The following is a 22,224-nucleotide window of genomic DNA, read 5'->3' on the forward strand; positions in this document are numbered from 1 at the left end:
TTTTTTTTTTAATCGGTCCTTGTGTTTTAGGGACTTAGTCTCCCTTTGCGCTTCGATTGTAAGACAACCGTGGGTTGTTCTATGTTTGTTGAGCCATGTGGAATGATCCTTTTGGATTTCTTCTGGAAATCTGTTCTCCCTTTTGGGGGCAGGTAGCGGTCCTTGTCTTACGGCCGGGTACTCTTCATGGGAGTCGAGAGCCGCGGGGCTGACTCCTCGGAGGCTGTTTCTGCTCGACGGACTCTGGAGCTGAGTAGTCTCTAGCTCGGCTTTGCTGGTGGTGTAACTAATGTGCAGTTACCTGGGCTTTGGGTTTTTACTGATAATTTTCTTTTCTTCTGACGGGAAGAGTACACAGCTCCTGCCCCCGTGTTTTGTCTGAGGTAGCAGTAATTTTTTTTTGTTCTGGCACCTTTTTCACCCTGATATTTTTCCTACTGTTACTTGTTCCCTTGGCAGAATGACTGGGGGATGAGGGAAGTGTGTGTGTGGGGGGGTATTTAAGCCTTTGGCTGGGGTGTCTTTGCCTCCTCCTGGTGGTGGCCAGGTTCTGTATTTCCCAAAAGTAATGAATGTAGCTGTGGACTCTTCCCATCAGAAGAAAAGAAAATTATCAGGTAAGCATAATTTATGCTTTGCATGAAGCATTGGAATTACAAAAGTACATTGAATAAGTATTTATATAAATGTTTGCATTCAGCATTACTTGTATTAACTAATGTAAATTGTGAGTACTGTTCTTAAAGTGACAATACATAGTCAATTTTTTATTTTCTATTATAAGCCAGTGTTCTCTGTGGTACAGTGTGTCACGCCGCGCTGCTCTAGACATTACTAGGGGCACAGCTTCTCGTTACCAGGGCCAGTGTCAGCTCAGGATGCGTGCAGTGCTGACATCATCGCCGCATGCTCCTGATGCTGGTCGGAGCTCAGTGGCGCGAATCCTGCACCTATTTAAATGTTATACTGACGATCTGTCACTTCCCAAGTATAGGTGTTACTTTGTGTGCTTCTGGGTGTGACAGATCGTTCTTTCTAGCTGCCTATTATTGATTACTGTTGCTGAACCTACCTGTCTGACTACTCTACTTGCCTTAATCTGCTGGATTGATTACTGTTGCTGAACCTGCCTGTCTGACTACTCTACCTGCCTGCCTTAACCCTTAATCAACTGGACTGATTACTGTTGCTGAACTTGCCTTTCTGACTACTCTACCTGCCTTAACCCTTTATCTGCTGAACCGCTTTGCTAATGCCAAACCCTGCCTGTCTGACCATTCTAGTGGTTTATCCTTGGACTGCTTTGCTGTTGCCAATCCCTGCCTGCCTGATCATTCTAGTGGTTTATCCTTGGACTTCTTTGCTGTTGCCAATCCCCTGCCTGCCTGACCATTCTAGTGGTTTATCCTTGGACTGCTTTGCTGTTGCCAAACCCTGCCTGTCTGACTATTCTAGTGGTTTATCCTTGGACTGCTTTACTGTTGCCAAACCCTACCTGCCTGACCATTCTAGTGGTGTGCCCTAGAACTGCTCTGCTTTTGGCGCTGGGGACTGTCCTGCCACCTTCCTCATTTCACTAACTTTCTCTGCTCTGGGATATTCCCTATCATTCCAGCTCAACGCCGGGATAACAAGACTACTGGCCGAGTTTGGTCTGATAGAGGAGTATCCCACGAGCATTACACAGTGGATAAGTAGCTGTGTTGTGCAATATTGTTGTTCTATTGCCACCGGATTGAAACCTATGATTGAGGTGCAAATTGTATTGTTTTCAATTCTGTGCTGCATGCTTAGCTTGTATTTTTGATAGATTATCTGTGAGCCCTATGTCTCTCAGGATGAAGCTGTCCTGGCAATGCCACAGCATTTTCCTTGCACGTCCCAAGCCTTAATGGTGTCACATGCAGTGCCCTGCAGTTCCTCTTTCTCCTGGAGGAGTATATTTGCCTATAGATTTTGCTGCACAGCTATCCTATGTTGAAGGGAAAATGCAAGAGGAAATTTAGAGATTCACATAGTAAGGTTTCTGTTCCGCTTGCTGCTACTCAAGTTGCCCTATCTCATAAGTCTGATGAGGAGGATATGTTGGTAGCCTCTGAGGGTGAAATCTTAGATTCGGACAGTATAATTCCTTCATCTAATGCTGAAGTAGTAACCTTCAGATTTATGCTTGAACACCTTTTGTGTATTGTTAAAGGTGGTTTTATCTACTTTGGACGACTTTGCTACGTCTGTCGTTGTCAATCTGAAGGAATCTAGTAACCTTTATAATTACTAGGATTCCTCTGTGGAAGTTTTTCCTGTTCCAGACCATTCTAGATTTTTTTTTCACAGGAATGGGAGAAGTCAGGGATTCTTTTTTCCCGGTCCCCTGTCCATAAAAGAATGTTTCCTGTCGCTGTCTCCATTAAATTTTATGGTGCACGGGGCCTACAGTAGAAGGGGCCATTTCTACTCTGGCTAAGAGAGCTACGATCCCTATAGAGGTGATACAAATGATATAAAAACTGTTGCGCTACCCTCTTTAAATACATCCAAGGATTTTACCACTATTTAAATATTTCCACTGTGGCAATGATATAGTATCGTTAAAAACAAGGATATATATAACAATATAAAAAACTATGTATCGTGGACTCTCATAGGCGGTCAATAAATGTGTCCAAAGTATCTAGATGTAAATCTCCTCAGTCTTATGCACAATTGTATACTAATGTATACTAAAAATGGTTGTAATCCAAAAAAAAAAACACACGGACCTTGAAAGCGGGGACTAATGATAGTCTGAGATACAAGTCAGGGTCTATTTTGTGAAGACCTCTTAATCCACCCTATAAAATCCTCAGAGTTCCCACTGCAGTGTTTTCTTGTGGGCTGAAGCTTTGTGTTGTGGGAGGTTTCCTGTTAAACGACTCCCAAAGTGCTGGCACTGTAGAACAAGGAAAGAAAAAACACAAGCGCCCACTATGGAACTCTTAAGGGTAAAAGTTTTAATTTCAAATAAAATTGCGCTATATAAAAATGCACGTACAAGATATAAAACAAAACAATAGCAATAGTGAATAGTGTGTTTTTTCTTTCCTTGATCCCTATAGAGGGTAGCTGCTCTTTTAAGGATCAATGGACTAAGCTGGAGGCTTATATGGAAATTTGTATTGTCACTATGTCAAGTGCAGCATCCTTTTGGTGCGACGCCTTGTCTGATTCCATTTTGGTAGAGACTCCTTTAGAGGAAATCCAGAATGGAATTAAGGCTCGTAAGTCAGCCAATTCTTTTAATCATGGTGCTACCATGCAAGTCATTAAGCCCGGGAGCCAAGATATCTGGCTTTGCTGTGCTAGCCAGCAGGGCGTTGTGGCCTTGGTCAGACCTTGTTTGATCCTGGTCTGGCAGAAACATTTCTGATATTACGGGTGGAAAAGGGTCTTTTCTACCACAAGACAAGAAAAATAGACCTTGAGGATGTCAGAGTAAAAACCATAGCTGTGTCTAAATCGGCATAATGGGTTTGCCCCCAATCTGGGATTGGACCAGTGGGGGGCTGAATTTCTCTGTTTTCTTCAAGCATGGATATGAGATGTCCCAGTTAGGCTGTGGACATAGTATCCCAGGGTTCTAAATACAATTCTAGATCCATCTCTCATGTTTATCTGCAGATCAGATAAAAAAGAGGCAATTTTGAATTGCGTTTGAGATCTTTCCTCCCTGGGAGTGATGATGTTCAAACCTGTTTGTGGTTTCCATAAGAGAGGGAACTTTTCGTCCTATTCTAGACTTAAGTGTCTCAACAAGTTTTCTCAGGGTACCATCCTTCAAAATGGAAATCATTTGTTCAATTCTTCCTTTGGTCAAGGAGGGTCAGTTCATGCCGACCATAGACCTGAAGGACGCGTATCTTCAAGTTCCTGAGATTTCCCTTCTGGTCAGACACTTTGGCCTTGCCATTTCTCCCAGAATTGTCTCACTCTTGGCAGTGATCAGGTTTTTGGGAATTGCAGTGGCACCTTTTCTGGACGAAACCATCTTTTCAATAAGCAAACTTGCATACAGAATTCTTGTTGTCTTTTTTTTCATTCCCACGAATGGATAGTGTATGTGGAAATAAGCTGCCTTGTTTCAGCTACAGGGGTAGTTTGCTTAGGGACCATAATAGTTTCCCTATCTATGCAAATATTTCTGTCAGGGGACAGCAAATCAAAGATTCTTGCCTCTTTCTGCAATCTACTGTTCAGCCATCAGTGGCTCAATGTATGGAGGTAATTGGTCTGATGGTTGCTTCCATGGACATCATTCCCTTTGCTTGATTCCATTTGAGAACTCTGCAGGTTTGCATGTTCAGACAATGGAACAGAGGCCTTTTGGATCTGTCTCAGTGGATAGATCTAGACAAGTCAACAAGAGTCTCTCTCTTCCGTGGTGGTTTTTTTCAGGAGCATCTGTCTCGCGGCACATGCTTTCAAGAGACCTTCCTGGGCAATTGTGATCACGGACGACAGCCTGCTAGGCTGGGGAGCAGTCTGGGACTCGTTAAAGCTGCAGGGACTATGTACTCTGGTGGAGTCTGCTCTCCACTTATCTTGGAGTTGAGAGTGATTTTCAATGATCTGGTGGTTTGGCCTCAGTTGTCCTTAGCCGATTTATCAGGTTCATGTTGGACAATATTACCTCTGTGGCTTACATCAACCACCAGGGAGGAACTCAGAGTTCCTTCGCCTTGAAGGAGTTGGCTCGGATTGTTCAGTGGCCGGAAGTTTACTATTGTTTTTTTAACTGCCATCCACATTCCACATGGGTGGACAACTGGGAAGCGGATTTTCTGTGAAGACAAACATTTCGTCCCGGGGAGTGGGTTCTCCATCTGGAGGTATTCTCCAGGTTAACTCTCAGATGAGGGATGCCAGAGTTGGATCTGATGGTGTCTCGGTAGAATGCCAAACATCCAAGGTATGGTTTAAGGTCAAGAGATCCACAGGTCACCCTGATAGATGCTCTGGCGGTTCCTTGGGATTTCATGCTAGCATACCTGTTTCTTCCGTTAGCTCTCTTTCTACGAGTCATTGCTCGCATTTAACAGGAGGGAGCATCAGTAATTTTATTAGCTCCTGTTTGGTCTCGCAGGAAATGGTATGCAGACCTAATGGAGTTGTCATCTCTTCCACCTTGGAGGTTGTCCCTGAGGAAGGACCTTCTAATTCTGGGTCCTTTCCTTCATCCAAATTTCGGTTCTCTGTAGCTCTCTACTTGGAGATTGAATGCTTAGTTCTGTCTAAGCCTGGTTTTTCCGAGTTGGTTATTGAGACTATGATTGAGGCTCGCAATTCTGTTACTGGTACCTTTTACCATATAGTATGGTGTGAATACCTTTTTCTCCAACATAGGTGTGTCCGGTCCACGGCATCATCCTTACTTGTGGGATATTCTCTTCCCCAACAGGAAATGGCAAAGAGCCCAGCAAAGCTGGTCACATGATCCCTCCTAGGCTCCGCCTTCCCCAGTCATTCTCTTTGCCGTTGCACAGGCAACATCTCCACGGAGATGGCTCAGAGTTTTTTGGTAGACATTTTTCTGGGCCAAAACGATTACTATATAAGCATCATCAGATTGGCTTATGAGACTGCCGGACGGCAGAATCACAGCTCATTCCACTAGGGCTGTGGCTTCCACATGGGCCTTCAAGAACGAGGCTTCTGTTGATCAGATATGTAAGGCAGCGACTTGGTCTTCACTGCACACTTTTACCAAATTTTACAAATTTGATACTTTTGCTTCTTCTGAGGCTATTTTTGGGAGAAAGGTTTTGCAAGCCGTGGTGCCTTCCATCTAGGTGACCTGATTTGCTCCCTCCCATCATCCGTGTCCTAAAGCTTTGGTATTGGTTCCCACAAGTAAGGATGACGCCGTGGACCGGACACACCTATGTTGGAGAAAACAGAATTTATGTTTACCTGATAAATTACTTTCTCCAACGGTGTGTCCGGTCCACGGCCCGCCCTGGTTTTTTAATCAGGTCTGATGATTTATTTTCTCTAACTACAGTCACCACGGTATCATATGATTTCTCCTATGCAAATATTCCTCCTTTACGTCGGTCGAATGACTGGGGAAGGCGGAGCCTAGGAGGGATCTTGTGACCAGCTTTGCTGGGCTCTTTGCCATTTCCTGTTGGGGAAGAGAATATCCCACAAGTAAGGATGACGCCGTGGACCGGACACACCGTTGGAGAAAGTAATTTATCAGGTAAACATAAATTCTGTTTTTTGTGTGAATCTTAGGGCTGCTCTTGGAGTAGGGTCAGGATTCCTAGGGTTTTGTCCTTCAGGTAGGTCTGGAGAATGGTTTGTCAGTCAGTTCTCTGAAGGTTAGAATCTGGCCTGTGTTTAAGTCTGTTGCTCCTCCCTAGAGCTTTAACCTTGTTCTTAAAGTTTTGCAGCAGGCTACGGTTGAGCCGTTGCATTCCGCAGATATTTAGTTAGTATCTTGGAAGGTTTTGTTTCTTATTGCTATCTTCTCTGCTAGGAGAGTTTCACAACTCTCGGCTTTGCAGTGTGATTCGCCTTATCTTATTTTTCGCATAAAGCGTTTCTTCATACTAAATGAGTTTTCTTCCTTCAGTAGTTCCAAATAGAAATATTAATCGTGACCTTGTTGTTCCTTCTCTATGTCAGGATGTTGTGCATGCTTAAATTTTTTTCTACTGTCGACTAGGGTTTTTTCGCCAGTCTTCTGCCCTGTTTGTTTCTCTGGAAAGTATAAAGATCAGAAAGCTACTTCTTTTTCTTTCTGGTGGAGAAAGACTGCTGGCCAGCAGTCTCCTGAGAGAGTAATGGCTCATTCCACGAGAGTCTCTTCTTCCTTGGCTTTCTAAAATGAAGCTTCTGTGGAACAGTTTTGCAAGGCTGCAACTTGGTCTTCTTTTTTCAAATTTTATAATTTGATATTTTTGCGTCGGCCGAAGCACCACCTTTTGTGGTATTCCTTTTTCCGATTTCTCTTTGGTCGAATGACTGGGGTTTATGGGAAAGGGAGTGATACTTAACATCTTTGCTGTGGTGCTCTTTGCCTCCTCCTGCTGGACAGGAGTGATATTCCCACTAGTAATTGATGACGTCATGGGCTCACCATATCCGGAAAGAAATATATTTATCAGCGAAGCATAAATTTATTTTTTCTCCATTGTCCGACTGTTGCAAACCACGTTTCCTGTGTTTAGGGCTTTCTCAAGTGTCATGGCTTGTACAGATAGATTACCTGTCTTTTATTGGAAATTTCCAAATTCCGGTGAAATGGGTTGACATTTGAACTGCATGCACTATATTCAGGTATATACATAAATAGAAAAATCAAGCAATTTTAACATTAACAAAGCTTTATATTACAATGGCGATTTTTTTAATTCATAATAATACAGGCTTGAGAGGGTGGGAATTTGATAACGTCTTTCTATTCTATACTTTGTCATTATATGAATATATTGTGTCTATGGGGCATATTTATCAAACTCCGTATGGAGAGAGTTTTTCACCTTAATCAAAAGTTTATATATGCAATAGACCTTTATGTCTTAAATAACCAAAGACCCTTTAAAAATTAATTATGTAGAAAATTTAAAGCAAGATTTATAAAAAGATGTGATTTAGCCCTCTTTTCATATAAAAAGGGAATACAGCACTCTTTTATTAATTTAATAGCATATTTATTTATCCAATTTTTACCTCATATGACCCCACCATATCAATTGGTATGAGCCAGGTTAAAGAAAAAAAATGTGATTTTCACGATTTCTGTCCATGATTGATATTCACAAACTGCTCACAGGCTAATAGCTATTGACAAACTTGTCCCAAATTACAAGAGATGCCGGTTTCTGACCGCAGTGTTTAACGACCGCACTTCAGGTCTATTCCGGAAACATTTCATAGTCACTGTAACGGTAGACAAGAGTACCTTTATTCTTTGCAGGTATGGGTCACATGGCTTAGCCAGATGCCTCTTTGGCCTCTTGTTACCGAGAGCTTGTTTCCCCAACGAGTATACTAATTCTGCTGGCCGTGGTCCTGCCTCCTCGTATGGTGCTGACGTAGGGTGCTGCAAAGAAAAAAGACAATTGCCAGGATTTTGTGTGTTTAACCTGGCTGATATCAATTGATCTATCTATATATATATATATATATATATATATATATATATATATATATATATATATATATATATATATATATTAAGTCACCAGCTTGGAAACATTATCCAAAAAAAGTCTCAAGCAGGGGGTTGTATGCAATGCAATTTGTACAATTGTTTCACATACCAGCAAGGTTTTCATGCTTAAATTGTATACTAGGCTCTATATAATTTGCTTGTATTTCAGCTATGCTTTTATATTTCAACTATGTATAGATAATGCTGTTGGTGTTATTTGAATCTGGTGGGGTCATGTGACATAAAAATTGGATACATAAATATGCTATTTAATTGATAAAAGAGTGCTGTATTCCCTTTATATATGAAAAGAGGACTAAATCTCATCTTTTTATAAATCTTGCTTTAAATTTTCTAAATAAATATATATATATATATATATATATATATATATATATATATATATATATATATATATATATATAATCAAATGTATTTAGTTTATAGCATACATTTTGCAAGAATGCCTTTACCAATGTTATACTTTGTTCATACCCTGCTGTCATATGTTGCACAAGTGTATAAAATGATTAAAAGCACTATTGCACAGCTGCTGATATACAGTGCTTCATGCATGCCACCTACCTAGGTATATTCTTAAAAAAAACAAAGTAAATTTTATAATAGACGTAAACTGGACAGTTATTTATTTTAATTGTGTGCTCTGTTTTAAAACATTAAATAAATAGTTTGGGTTTCATGTCTCTTTAAATACGTGACGCACTGTGAAATATATTTTTAGAAACAAGAAAATATTTCTTGGGATTTGCCATGATTTATTGAAAACAAATCCTACAAATAAGCTGTATTGTCACTTTTAAAGACTTGTCTTTGTGAGTTGATTTTTATTTGTACACCTGAGACAGCTTGTTTCTTCTTGTATTCTGCTCAGCTTTACATGAAGGTTATTTTTGGACTTTTCTCTTTCGAGTTAAAATTCTTCTCATGCTTTTTGCTGTAAGATTTTCCGTTTCTAGGCAAACAGGTTTTTAGGTATGGCAATTTGTAGGTATGGTGTATCAGAGATATTTGGGAGAGGTACCTGATCAAAATTTGACTAATTTGCAAGTTGTTTGATATCATCTTTTTTTCATCTCAAATACAATTTAATAAAATGCCATGTAGCAATGTGAAAGGCAAGCTTTGGCCACCACCAACACCTACCTATTTATGGCCCAAATTATGAGTGGAGTGCAAAATTGCGCTTTCGTGAGAGTGATATTTGCGCTCCACTCGGTAATACCAGCACACGCAAATGTGAGCTGGTGTTACAAGTTAGGTGCAATGTGAAAACGACCTTGCATTTTGCATTGCACTTCCATAGGCTCCAATGAGACACGGCACAAAACCTAGCACAGTGCAGTGTGCAAGTCGTGCAGCGCTGGGCAGCAAAAAAATAAATTATATATATATATATATATATATATATATATATATCTGTATATATGAATATATACTTGTGTTGTACACATATTAACACATAAATATATGTCTATAAGCATATACACATATAAACACATAAATATATATGTCTATAAGCATATGCAAATATTTTTTCTTAAAGTAACAGCGCTGTTATTTCCGAGTCATTGTGGCCACATAAGATTTTTGTGATTAGGTATAGATCTCAATGCTGATGTATAGTGTGTTTCAGTATGTATGTTGAATGAATGCAACGTGTGAGTACTTGATACTTTGTATATATATGTATATTTGTTCAGCTTTACCAATATTTGCTTGATTTGTTTCAGTTCTGGAATTGAAACTGTAACAAGAAATATGTGCTTTGTATAAATATAAAGAGTGCTGTATTCCCTGTCTTTCTAAAGGCCTAATATTAGATTGAGGCTTTTTTCTTCTCTTATAGTGTTGCATAAATTGATTAATTAAGGGTGTGCACCATAACAGGCTATTATACCTGTGAATATTTAAGCACTGTGTATGAGGAATAAGTGTTATTTTTTACCAAAAAAATGTTAGGTTTGATGTCCCTTTAACCCCTTTTAACTGCTTTGTGCAGTATTTTGTAAAACAAATAAATAAAGATGCTCATATTTTTTATTTTAAGAAAGGAACTGTCCACTTTAAGTGCAAAGTGGTACCGCAGGCTCATGGGAGAACTAGCCAGCCACTTGTAACTGCTGGTTATTTAACATTCACCCCTAAACGGGCAAATACACTTAATTTAATCTAGCCCTACATTTTTTATTTTATATTTTTTTTTTGGTTGAGAAAATAAAACCCCCAAAAATGATTTTATCATTCAGATAGGAAGCAACTTTACAATTTGGCTCTATTATCAAATGTTCTTGTTTTCTTTGTTTAAAAAGGGAAGTAAGTTCAGGAGTGTGCACGTGTCGGCAGCACTATACGGAAGCAATTTTGTAACAATGTTATAGATTAGCAAGAGCACTAGATGGCAGCAGTTTTATAACAATGTTATAGATTAGCAAGAGCACTAGATGGCAGCAGTTTTGTAACAATGTTATAGATTAACAAGAGCACTAGATGGCAGCAGTTTTGTAACAATGTTATAGATTAGCAAGAGCACTAGATGGCAGCAGTTTTGTAACAATGTTATAGATTAACAAGAGCACTAGATGGCAGCAGTTTTGTAACAATGCTATAGATTACCAAGAGCACTAGATGGCAGCAGTTTTGTAACAATGTTATAGATTAGCAAGAGCACTAGATGGCAGCAGTTTTATAACAATGTTATAGATTAGCAAGAGCACTAGATGGCAGCAGTTTTATAACAATGTTATAGATTAGCAAGAGCACTAGATGGCAGCAGTTTTGTAACAATGTTATAGATTAACAAGAGCACTAGATGGCAGCAGTTTTGTAACAATGTTATAGATTAGCAAGAGCACTAGATGGCAGTAGTTTTGTAACAATGTTATAGATTAGCAAGAGCACTAGATGGCAGCAGTTTTATAACAATGTTATAGATTAGCAAGAGCACTAGATGGCAGCAGTTTTATAACAATGTTATAGATTAGCAAGAGCACTAGATGGCAGCAGTTTTATAACAATGTTATAGATTAGCAAGAGCACTAGATGGCAGCAGTTTTTTTAACAATGTTATAGATTAGCAAGAGCACTAGATGGCAGCACTATTCCCTATTATGTAGTGCTGCAGACGTGCACATTACCTATCTGGACATCTCTTCAACAAAGAATAACTTGAGAACGAAGCAAATTTGAGTCAATTGAAAGCTTTTTTAACATTGTATTCTCTATCTGAATATAGTTTGTGAAGTCCTTGTTAATGCTCATTGGCTGATTGTACTTCCTGCATATTCTTGTTGGCTGATAGAAACTCCCTGCCGATATTCAGAAATAAATATGACAAAAGTAAACTATATGGATTTCTGAGAGATTATACAGGAAAAGATTTTGCATTTCATATTGTGATTTAATTAATCCATAATAATGTGATCTGGAGAACAGACCACAAATAGGGCTAGATCAGGAGTGACGCGAACTGTTGCGCACAAGTGATAAGGGGTTTATTGTGGAAGTGGAAAATAAACGTGTTTGCTTGAGCACAATTGAATTTAATGCCCATCGAGATACCATGACTTCAGAGTTATGGTTAACTGTTAAGCTTGACTAAAAAGTAGAAAAAAAAACCATTAAAATTACATTTAAATGTACAGTTACACTCATAATAACACTATCTGAAACAAAAAATATTTAAAAAAAAATTGCAATAAAAAGTTATAAAGGCTCAAAGATATGAGGTCTATATATGTGTACAGATGTATTTATATGTGTGTAAATGTATTTACAAACATATGCACATATAAACAGATAAATACATATGGAACCTTTTGCAGTCAAGTAGCTGAAAACATGTAAAAACATATTTATGCAATATTCAAATTTAGTAAAGTGTTTAGCTGTGTATTTACTGTAAATATTTCAGATTCCAATGTTTTTCACATAAGGATAAATAAATTATGGGGACATAGGAGCGCCACCTAAAGGGGGCTTAAGTGTGCTGGTGGAAAAGCTGGGACCAAAGAGATTATTAATATGGGTGTATAATGACCAAAAAGACAACACATAGTACTGCATTCCTAAAGATACTAATACTGTATTAATAATGAGCGTAGAAATAGGGTGAAAAATACAGGCAATAAAGAATATATAAAAACATAGGTTGTATATATAAAAAAACATTTTTAATCCAAGGAATATATGGAACAAGATTGCTAGAACTAAGTGGCAATCTAGCAGAAATATTCACAATCTAGAGTAAAATGTTTAAATAGCAACGGTGAAAAACATATGTCAAACATATGACAAAATAAGAGTATAAAAAAAAGAACAATAAAGAAAATTATGAATGATATTAATGAATCTGAGCTCAGATAAAGGGAAGTCCCATATATAAAGCAACAATATAGTCCCAAAGTCTATACAGTCACAAAGAGTCATAGAGTAAAAAATCCAGTGGAGGTCCAATGTGGAAAGATCCAGAGAAGAGAGAGGAAAATACTTTTATCCAGGGGAGGAAAATCTTTTATCCAAAACTTCTGGTTCAAAGTAAGAACATTTAAAGGTACCTGTGGAAGAAAAAAAAAACTGATGCACAAAAAATAAAAAAAGCTAGCTAAACTAAAAAAAAAAAGTGATCACCATATGCAAATAGGAATTTGGACTGGTATGTCACAGGAGGTCAATGCGTTTTGGACGACTGAGAGGCCTTTATCAAGACTATACCAGCTTAATTTAGAGTTGTACTATATAAAGGCTAACTTAGCCAATCAAAGAAAGGGGGTGTGGTGATTTTTTATGCACCAAATGTACGTATGGACCAATGTCTGGTTAGATACTTACAGGTAAGTAAACACCTCCAGGTAGCTAAGCTCCAGAGCCACCATTTTGGTTAGGGGCAAAAAAATAGTGGCTAATTGTTTTAAAATTAGTGGCCAATTGTTTAAAATGGTGAATAATACTTATCTAGATAATGTATAGTGTTTATGATATATACATGGTCCAAAAATATTAGAGTATATGCTTTAAGATATAGGGCTCCATGTACTAAGCCGTCAATTCATCCATCATTGTAGACGCGGATAAACTCGCCGTTACTCGCCGCGGGCGAAATGGTGTCCGCTGTCGCTATGTACTAATATTCCCCCAATAAATAGACAAGTCTAGCCCGCCGCGAGCAGTTGCGGATTGTTGATAAATTTGACGCCTCGCTCGCCGCGACTAAGCTGATGGTACTTAACTTTCAGTTGAATTGTCTGGCCAATTATTAACACGTGACATGCAAGGTGTCACGAACATCATAGTAGTCGCGGGAATAGAATTTTTGCTCCTATAAAAGTTCAACTTATCTAAACAACTTTATTATTGTTCAAAATTTTTTGAAGAGTGATAACAGAGCGTTATTTTTGTAATATTTATTTACAATTTGGATATGGCTTCATCTGGATCTGATAATATATAAATATTAATATAAAAATAATTATAAAGATTGACAACTAACAATACAAATTTAAATAGATTACTCTTTAATTACAGTCGACAAATTGGGCGCAATTTATGTACATGGAAATGAGAGACAAATTAGACGCCAGTTATGCTGTAAGTACAATGCTGATATTACTGCCTTTTATATATGTCTAGACTGGCGTCTAGATTGACTTTCCTATTGTTTTGTACCTTGCCCGCCACCTAAAAGGTGGCGAGGCAAAAATAGCGAGGTGGGAGCGGAAATTGTAGCGAGCGGACAAATAGATTTTTTAGTACATTCGTTTTTTGGCGAGTTGGTGGTCAAATGTGTCTAATTACAGTGAAAAATGGAGCGGTAGCGAGGTTTGGCGGATAAGTACGCTCGCAATTTTAAAGATGCGAGTTTTAACATAATTGACGGCTTTGTACATATCAGTTTGCGAGTTTTGACGCGAGATTTGTTGCGGGTAGCTCGCTGACTGCTTAGTACATGGAGCCCTTAGAGAGTGTTTTACCGGAAGAAGACTTCTGGGTAGAAGTGACTAAATCCCCATTTTATTTAAGAGCAAAGATGGTCGATATCTTCTAACCAGTTTTACTGGATTCATATAAATAAGTAAATTGTGCGCACTGATAGCGCTATAGACGTGTGTGTTCTATGTCAAAATGCCTTTATGTGGTGATACAGTGTTGAGTTATATGACTTATTAAAAAGTCAAAGACCATGCAGAGGGGCGCCATTTTGGATAAGGGCAAGGTAGTTAAAATAATAATCGTGATAGTAAAAGACAGTGCAGTGAAGCGCCATTTTGGATAAGGGCAAGGGAATTAAAATAATAGTTATAATAGTGGATATGACTAATAATGAGGGACTATTTATTGTGAAATATAGAAGAAAAAAACAGAAAAAGAAAAAACAGGAACAGACCGTTATATAAGGATCCATTCTGTACATAAGGAGAATGACTATGACAATTTTACATTCAGATATAGAGAACAAACATCATCTGTAATGTCAGTACATTAATCACATGAAGTTACAATAAATAAAGATACAATGTATGCACCAACAAAGTAATTCACAATAGTTACAAGTGAAAATAACAGTTTGTAACATTATCTTACAGATGCGGCCTATATCGGTTTTGTAAGATGATTGAAAACATTTATTGGGGGAAAAGGCTCAAATAAGAGTTTACACATAAATTAAAAAGAACAAACTTTGTTGCGATTATCACATAAGGGGATTAAACATATGTGCGAATATTATAAAAACTTGTGTATAAAAAGGCATACATACAAAAGATGTACATGGAAAATAACTACATGAAAAATAAAATATATAAAGTGAATATATATATATATATATATATATATATATATATATATATATATATATATATATATATATATATATATATATTATATATATATATATATATATATATAAGAACAGCCCATGTTCCAGATGAGACTCTTGAAAACTATACTTAAAATATGAAATACTCATCAAATACTGTAAAAACTAGAAGAGGAGAGGTTCCATCTAAATTCAACTAATCTGTAAAACCAACAGAAAAAACAGAAAAAACAATCTGTTTTCTGTTGGTTTTACAGATTAGATAGGGGTTCAGGACAAGTGCTCGAACCTCAGAATATTAATTTCTATTATCCATATGCATTCGTTTTGTGACATATAGTTCATATAGAGGGTTTACCTTTAACCCATAGCCACTTATTAATTGAATTTAGATGGACTACCAATTAATGTGGGACCTCTCCTCTTCTAGTTTTTACAGTATTTTGATGTTTATTTCATATTTTAAGTATAGTTTTCAAGTGTCTCACCTGGAACTCGGGCTGTTCTTTTTTTTATATATATATATATATATATCTATATATATATTCTATATATATTATATATATATATATATATATATATATATATATATATTCTATATATAAACACTAGTCCTAAAGCCGTTCACACAGGCCATTTTTTTCAGTACATCGGTCCCACCCCTTGCGCTTTCTCTTTCTCTTTTGCGCTCTCTCGCTCCACCTCTCTTTTGCTCTCTCTGCCCCCCTCTATTTTGCTCTCTCCCCCTCTCTTTTGCTCTCTCTCCCCCTCTCTTTTGCTCTCTTTCCCCTCTCTTTTGCTCCCTCTCCCCCCTCTCTTTTAATCTCTCTCCCCCCTCTCTCTTGTGCTCTCTCCCCCCCTCTCTCTTGTGCTCTCTCCCCCCTCTCTTTTGCACTCTCTCTCCCCCTCTCTTTTTTGCTCTCTCTCCCCCTCTTTTTTGCTCTCTCTCTCCCCCCTCTTTTGAGCTCTCTACGCCCTCGCTTTTGAGCTCTCTCCTCTCTTTTGCTTTCTCTCCCCTCTCTTTTCTTGCTCTTTCCCCTCTTTTTTGCTCCCTCTCCTCCATCTCTTTTGCTCTCTCTCCCCCTCTCTTGTGCTCCCTCCCCCTCTTTTTTGCACTCTCTCCCCCCTCTCTTTTGCGCTCTCTCTCCCCCCTCTCTTTTGCGCTCTCTCCCCCCCCCCCCCCTCTCTTTTGCTCTCTCTCCCCTCTCTTTTGCTCTCTCTCTCCATCCCTCTCTCTCCCCTCTCCCCCCTATTTTGCTCTCTTTCCCCCTCTCTCCCCCTCTTTTCTTTTGCTCTCTCCCCCTCTATTTTGCTCTCTTTTGCTCTTTCCCCTCTCTTTTGCTCTTTCCCCTCTCTTTTGCTCTCTCCCCTCTCTTTTGCTCTCTCCCCTCTCTTTTGCTCTCTCCCCTCTCTTTTGCTCTCTCCCCCCTCTCTGTCTGTCTCCTACCCCTCTCTCTCATGCAACGCGCCCGGCACCGTCGGCGCGGCCACGTCCCCGTTCACGTCCATCCACACCCACTTCCGTCCACCGTCACCATACCACAGCAGATCAGGTAGACTCTAAGGCGAGGTGTGTTTGTCCTCGTGCTGTCTCTACTACGCATGACAGCTTTGGACAAACACACTTGGCCTTTTATATTATAGGAGATATATTATAAAAACATATGTATAAAAGGCATACATACAATAACTACATGAAAAAGAAAATATATAAAATATATAAAGTGATATATATATATATATATATATGAATAGCCCGTGTTCCAGATGAGACACTTTAAAACTATACTTAAAATATGAAATATACATCAGATAATTTCACTGAAAATATGAAATACACATTAAATACTGTAAAAACTAGAAGAGGAGAGGTTCCCACACTAAATTGGGGGTCCATCTAAATTCAACTAATCTGTAAAACCAACAGAAAAAAACAATCTGTTTTCTGTTGGTTTTTCTATTGGTTTTACAGATTATATAGGGGTTCAGGACAAGGGCTCATACCTCAGAATATTAATTTCTTTTTTCCATATTTATCCATTTTGTGACATGTTGTCACATATAGTTCATATAGAGGGTTTATCTTTAACCCGTAGCCACTTATTAGTTGAATTTAGATGGACCGCCAATTGAATGTGGGAACCTCTCCTCTTCTAGTTTTTAAAGTATTTGATGTGTATTTCATATTTTCAGTGAAATTATCTGATGTATATTTCAAGTATACTTTTCATGTGTCTCACCTGGAACTCGGGCTGTTCTTTTATATAATATATAATATAATATATACATATATATATATATATATATATATATATATATATATATATATATACTAGTCCCACCCCTTGCTCTCTCTCCCTCCCCCTCTATTTTGCTCTATCTGCCCCCTCTCTTTTGCTCTCTCTTTCCCCCTCTCTTTCTCCCTCTCTTTTGCTCTCTTTCCCCCTCTCTTTTGCTCTCTCCCCCCTCTCTTTTGCTCTCTCCCCCCCTCTCTTTTGCTCTCCCTCTCTTTTGTGCTCTCTCCCCTTCTCTTTTGCAAGCTCTCTCTCCCCCTCTCTTTTGCGCTCTCTCCCCCTCTCTTTTGCGCTCTCTCCCCATCTCTTTTGCGCTCTCTCCCCCTTCTCTCGCGCTCTCTCCCCCTTCTCTCGCGCTTTCTCCCCCCTCTCTCTTGTGCTCACTCCCCCTCTCTTTTACTCTCTCTCCCCCTCTCTTTTACTCTCTCTCCCCCTCTCTTTTACTCTCTCTCCCCCTCTCTTTTACTCTCTCTCCCCCTCTCTTTTGCTCTCTCTCCCCCTCTCTTTTGCTCTCTCTCCCCCTCTCTTTTGCTCTCTCTCCCCCTCTCTTTTGCTCTCTTCCCCCTCTCTTTTTTGCTCTCTTCCCTCTCTCTTTTGCTCTCTTCCCTCTCTCTTTTGCTCTCTTCCCTCTCTCTTTTGCTCACCCTCTCTTGCGCTTACTCTCTCCCCCCCCCCCCTCTATTTTGCGCTCTGTCTCTCCTCCCTCTCTTTTGCTCTCTCTCTCCCCTTTCTTTTGCTCTCCCTCTCCCCCGCTCTCCCTCTCCCCCTCTCTCTCCCCTTTCTTTTGCTCTATCTCCTTTTTTTTTGCTCTCCCTCTCTCCCTCTCCCCCTCTCTCTCCCCCTCTCTTTTGCTCTTTCCCCTCTCTTTTGCTCTTTCCCCACTCTTTTTTGCTCTCTCCCTCCTCTTTTTTGCTCTTTTGCTCTCTTTAGCTCTTTCCCATCTCTTTTACTCTCTCCCCCTCTCTGTCTATCTCCTACCCCTCTCTCTCTTGTGTGCGCGTGCCCGCCCCTGCCACCCCAACCATGCCCCCGCTCACTTCCGACCATGCCCACTTCCGGCCACCGTCACCGTGCCACAGCAGATCAGGTAGACTCTAAGGCCAGGTGTGTTTGTCCTTGTGCTGTCTCTAGTGCTCATGACAGCTTCGGACAAACACACATGGCCTTTTATATTATAGGAGATCATCTTACACAACCGATATAGGCTGTATCTGTAAGATAATGTTACAAACTGTTATTTTCACTTTTAACTATTGTGAATTACTTTGTTGGTGCATACATTGTATCTTTATTTATTGTAACTTCATGTGATTAATGTACTGACATTACAGATTATGTTTGTTCTCTATATCTGAATGTAAAATTGTCATTCATCGTCATTCCCCTTATGTACAGAATGGATCCTTATATAGTGGTCTGTTCCTGTTTTTTCTTTTTCTGTTTTTTTTCTATATTTCACAATAAATTGTTCCTCATTATTAGTCATATCCACTATTATAACTATTATTTTAATTCCCTTGCCCTTATCCAAAATAGTGCCCCTCTGCAAAAATGGGACAAGCTCAGGTACCACGTCAAGGTCCTTTCCAATACCTGAGACCCTAAAACAGCCAACAAACGGATGCTGGTCATGTTCTCCTGGTGTTGTCAATCACCAGGAGAACTTGACCTTCCCTTATTGGCTCCCTTGCTAGGAGGCATCAAGAGGGATGCCTCCTATTGGTCTCAATTTTGTGTGCTAATATTTTGACAGGCTCCTATGCCTGCATGTCCCTTTTATATATATATATATATATATATATATATATATATATATATATATATATATATATATATATATATATAAAAACTATATTAATTGTGAGGGAGGGTCTTGGTGAGTTCCCACATTTTTTTTGTAGGACTTGACCCCTGATGCTAACCCTCACTGTAACCCTAGCTCTTGTCTTTAAACCCTATCTCTATTGCTAACCATTCACTGTAACCCTAGCTCCTGTCTGTAAACCCTACATTTTAGTCTTGATAAAGGCCTCTCAGTCGGCCGAAACGTGTTTACCTCCTGTGACATACCTGTTCGAGTTCCTATTTGTATATGGTGAGCACTTTTAGTTTAGCAAGCTTTTTTTGTTTTTGTGCATCTGTTTGTTTTTTTCTTCCACAGGTACCTTTTAGATGTTCTTACTCTGAACCAGAAGTTTTGGATAAAAGATTTTCCTCCCCTGGATAAAAGTATTTTCCTCTCTCTTCTCTGGATCCTTCCACATTGGACCTCCCCTGGATTTTTTTACTCTTTGTGACTGTATAGACTTTGGGACTATATTGTTGTTTTATATATGGGACGTCCGTTTATCTTAGCTCAGATTCAATAATATCATTCATCGTTTTCTTTATTGTTTTTTTTTTTTTTGTTTTGTTTTTTTGTTATAGCCTTATTTTGTCATATGTTTGACATATGTTTTTCACCGTTGCTTTTTAAACATTTTACTCTAGATTGTGAATAATTAGATTAGCTCTAGCAATCTTGTTCCATATATTCCTTGGATTCAATTTTTTTTTTTATATACAACCTATGTTTTTATATATTCTTTGTCTGTATTTTTCACTGCTCCTTATTAATACAGTATTATGTGTTATTAATACAGTACAATGTTATTTCTATGCTCTATAGTAATACAGTACAATGTGTTGTTTTTTGGTCATTATACACCCATATTGATAATCTCTTTGGGCCCAGCTTTTCCACCTGCACACTTAAGCCCCATTTGGGTGGTGCTCCTATGTCCCCATAATTTATTTATTCTTCTGTTTGACTCTGTGAGGTGGCCGTTTTTTATAGTGAGTTTGTGTGCTTTGTTCACTTGGCGCTGACTACTAGCCATTTTTATTTTAGTTTTTCACATAAGGGAATATATATATATATATATATATATATATATATTTATAGATATATATAGATATATATAGATATAGATATATATAGATATATATAGATATATATATATATATATATATATATATATATACATATATATATATATATATATATATATATAGATATAAAAAAACAAAAATCCATCAGGGATATTTAGAAATACAGTTTGTATTTATGAATAAATAGAACATATTCTGTTACGTGAAGAACATTGGAATAGGAAATATTAATATTTCCTGTTGGGTTAGAGCACTTTGTTAAATGCGGTCGGTTTTGCACAACTCGTTGGGTGTCTATGGGGGAATACGTTAACGCAGTCACAATATTGTAACTTAAACTTTTTGCATGTATCGGATTAGAGCACAAGTAAAAACGTTTTACTTTCAACTTGTAATGAGCACATCAGGTAGCCAAAGTCGGAGTTAACGCACGTGCCAGATTTCAAACTACCGCTCCACTCTAGTCTAGCCCATAGAGTGCCACACGATCTCTTACTATGACCTGACTTCTCTGATGCTTGTAGTGGACCTTAGAATATAATCACTTATCTTGATGTATCTAGGGTATTGAAAATAATACATTATTTTGTGCTTTGTTAATAATATATAACTATGGAGATTATAGTTGTACATTTTATTGATATAATATGCAATGATTCTATTCTAAATTAATAAATAAATCTTGTAAAATGTGCTTCCTGTTTGCCATTGTAATAATTACTGGATATGTACTTTCTAGATCAGAGAATGGAAGACAAGTCTTATAATCCGTATGTGAAGATCAGCAGTAACAAATGTATACTAAGGTAGGTGCGGTAAAATTCCACATACATACAATGTTTTTTATCATGCATGTACATGCATGCATTCACCCAACTGATACACAGGATACATATTTGGAACAACTCCCAGAGCTATGTTATGCTGAAAGGCAGGACAAAGTTCCATGTGTATGAAAACCATAGCAAACTTTTCCTTTTTTATTTTTCTTTATACCAATAAGATTCTAGTTTAACAAGAAATACTGTTTTTATAAAATGTTGTTTCATGTTGTTTTAAAGTTAACAGAAAAAGGGTTAGCAAATCTTTTATGCACAAACTAATTTTCAAACAAATGTTTTTTCTTAAGATTTTTTTTCTTTTTAAAGTTTTATTCAAGTAGTGACAATTTCAATATATAAATGCAATGGCATGTGAAGTCACAGGCAAAAAACGAGTCTATTCAGTTGTCGACAAACTGATGTTTTATGAAAAGAATTATAATAGTTTCTAAGAAAACATAGAAGAAATATTTGCTTACATTTTTTTTTAAAAAAAAGTCTTGACATACATATAGATAAAAGAAACTTTCTATGTTTACCCTGAGGAAAGGATTTACTATTTTAAAACTATTTTACTTGCCTAGTCTTATATTTGAAATACTTCTTATTAGAAGCATTTAGCCAATATTCTTGCATTTTGAAAAATGTTTGTATTAAAGGTTATCGCTAACAACTTACTTCCTATTTGGGGATAAACACTGCAACCACCTATGCTTAGTGCTGATGTCATGTGACATCACTGGTGCTTAGGAAATGATTTCACAACAAATCCTTGCGCACATAGCTTTATGGATTTTTACCAGAATGTTAGATCTACATTAAATCTAATACTTTTAACAGAATCATTTCAGCTGTAAATTTGCCTTTACAAAAATATTTCTAACACTATTTGATATGTATCATTGTGTATTTCAAAAACATTTTTATGTCCCTTTAAAGGGACATTAAACTTAAAATGTTATCTCCTTATAAAAGGATTAAAGGGACATGAAACCTACATTTTTTTCTTTCTTTCATGATTTAGGTAGAATTTTAAACAACTTTCCAATTTACTTCTATTATTTAATTTACTTCCTTCTCTTGTTATCCTTTGCTGAAAGATTTATCTAGGTAAGCCCAGGAGCAGCAAAGAACCTAGGTTCTAGCTGC

General features: G+C 37.9%; 1 protein-coding gene across 1 annotated transcript in view; it reads left to right on the forward strand.

The window, feature by feature from the left end:
* The window catches only part of RASSF4 (Ras association domain family member 4), a 479,342-nt gene that overhangs the window by 272,176 nt on the left and 184,942 nt on the right, over positions 1-22,224 (forward strand). The window contains exon 3 of the mRNA XM_053692194.1: positions 20,994-21,060. Coding sequence (XP_053548169.1) covers positions 21,002-21,060 — 59 coding nt within the window. The 5' untranslated portion in view covers positions 20,994-21,001. The remainder of the gene's footprint in view (positions 1-20,993; positions 21,061-22,224) is intronic.

The sequence above is a fragment of the Bombina bombina genome, chromosome 9, assembly GCF_027579735.1.
Source record: "Bombina bombina isolate aBomBom1 chromosome 9, aBomBom1.pri, whole genome shotgun sequence".
Lineage (NCBI taxonomy): Eukaryota > Metazoa > Chordata > Amphibia > Anura > Bombinatoridae > Bombina > Bombina bombina.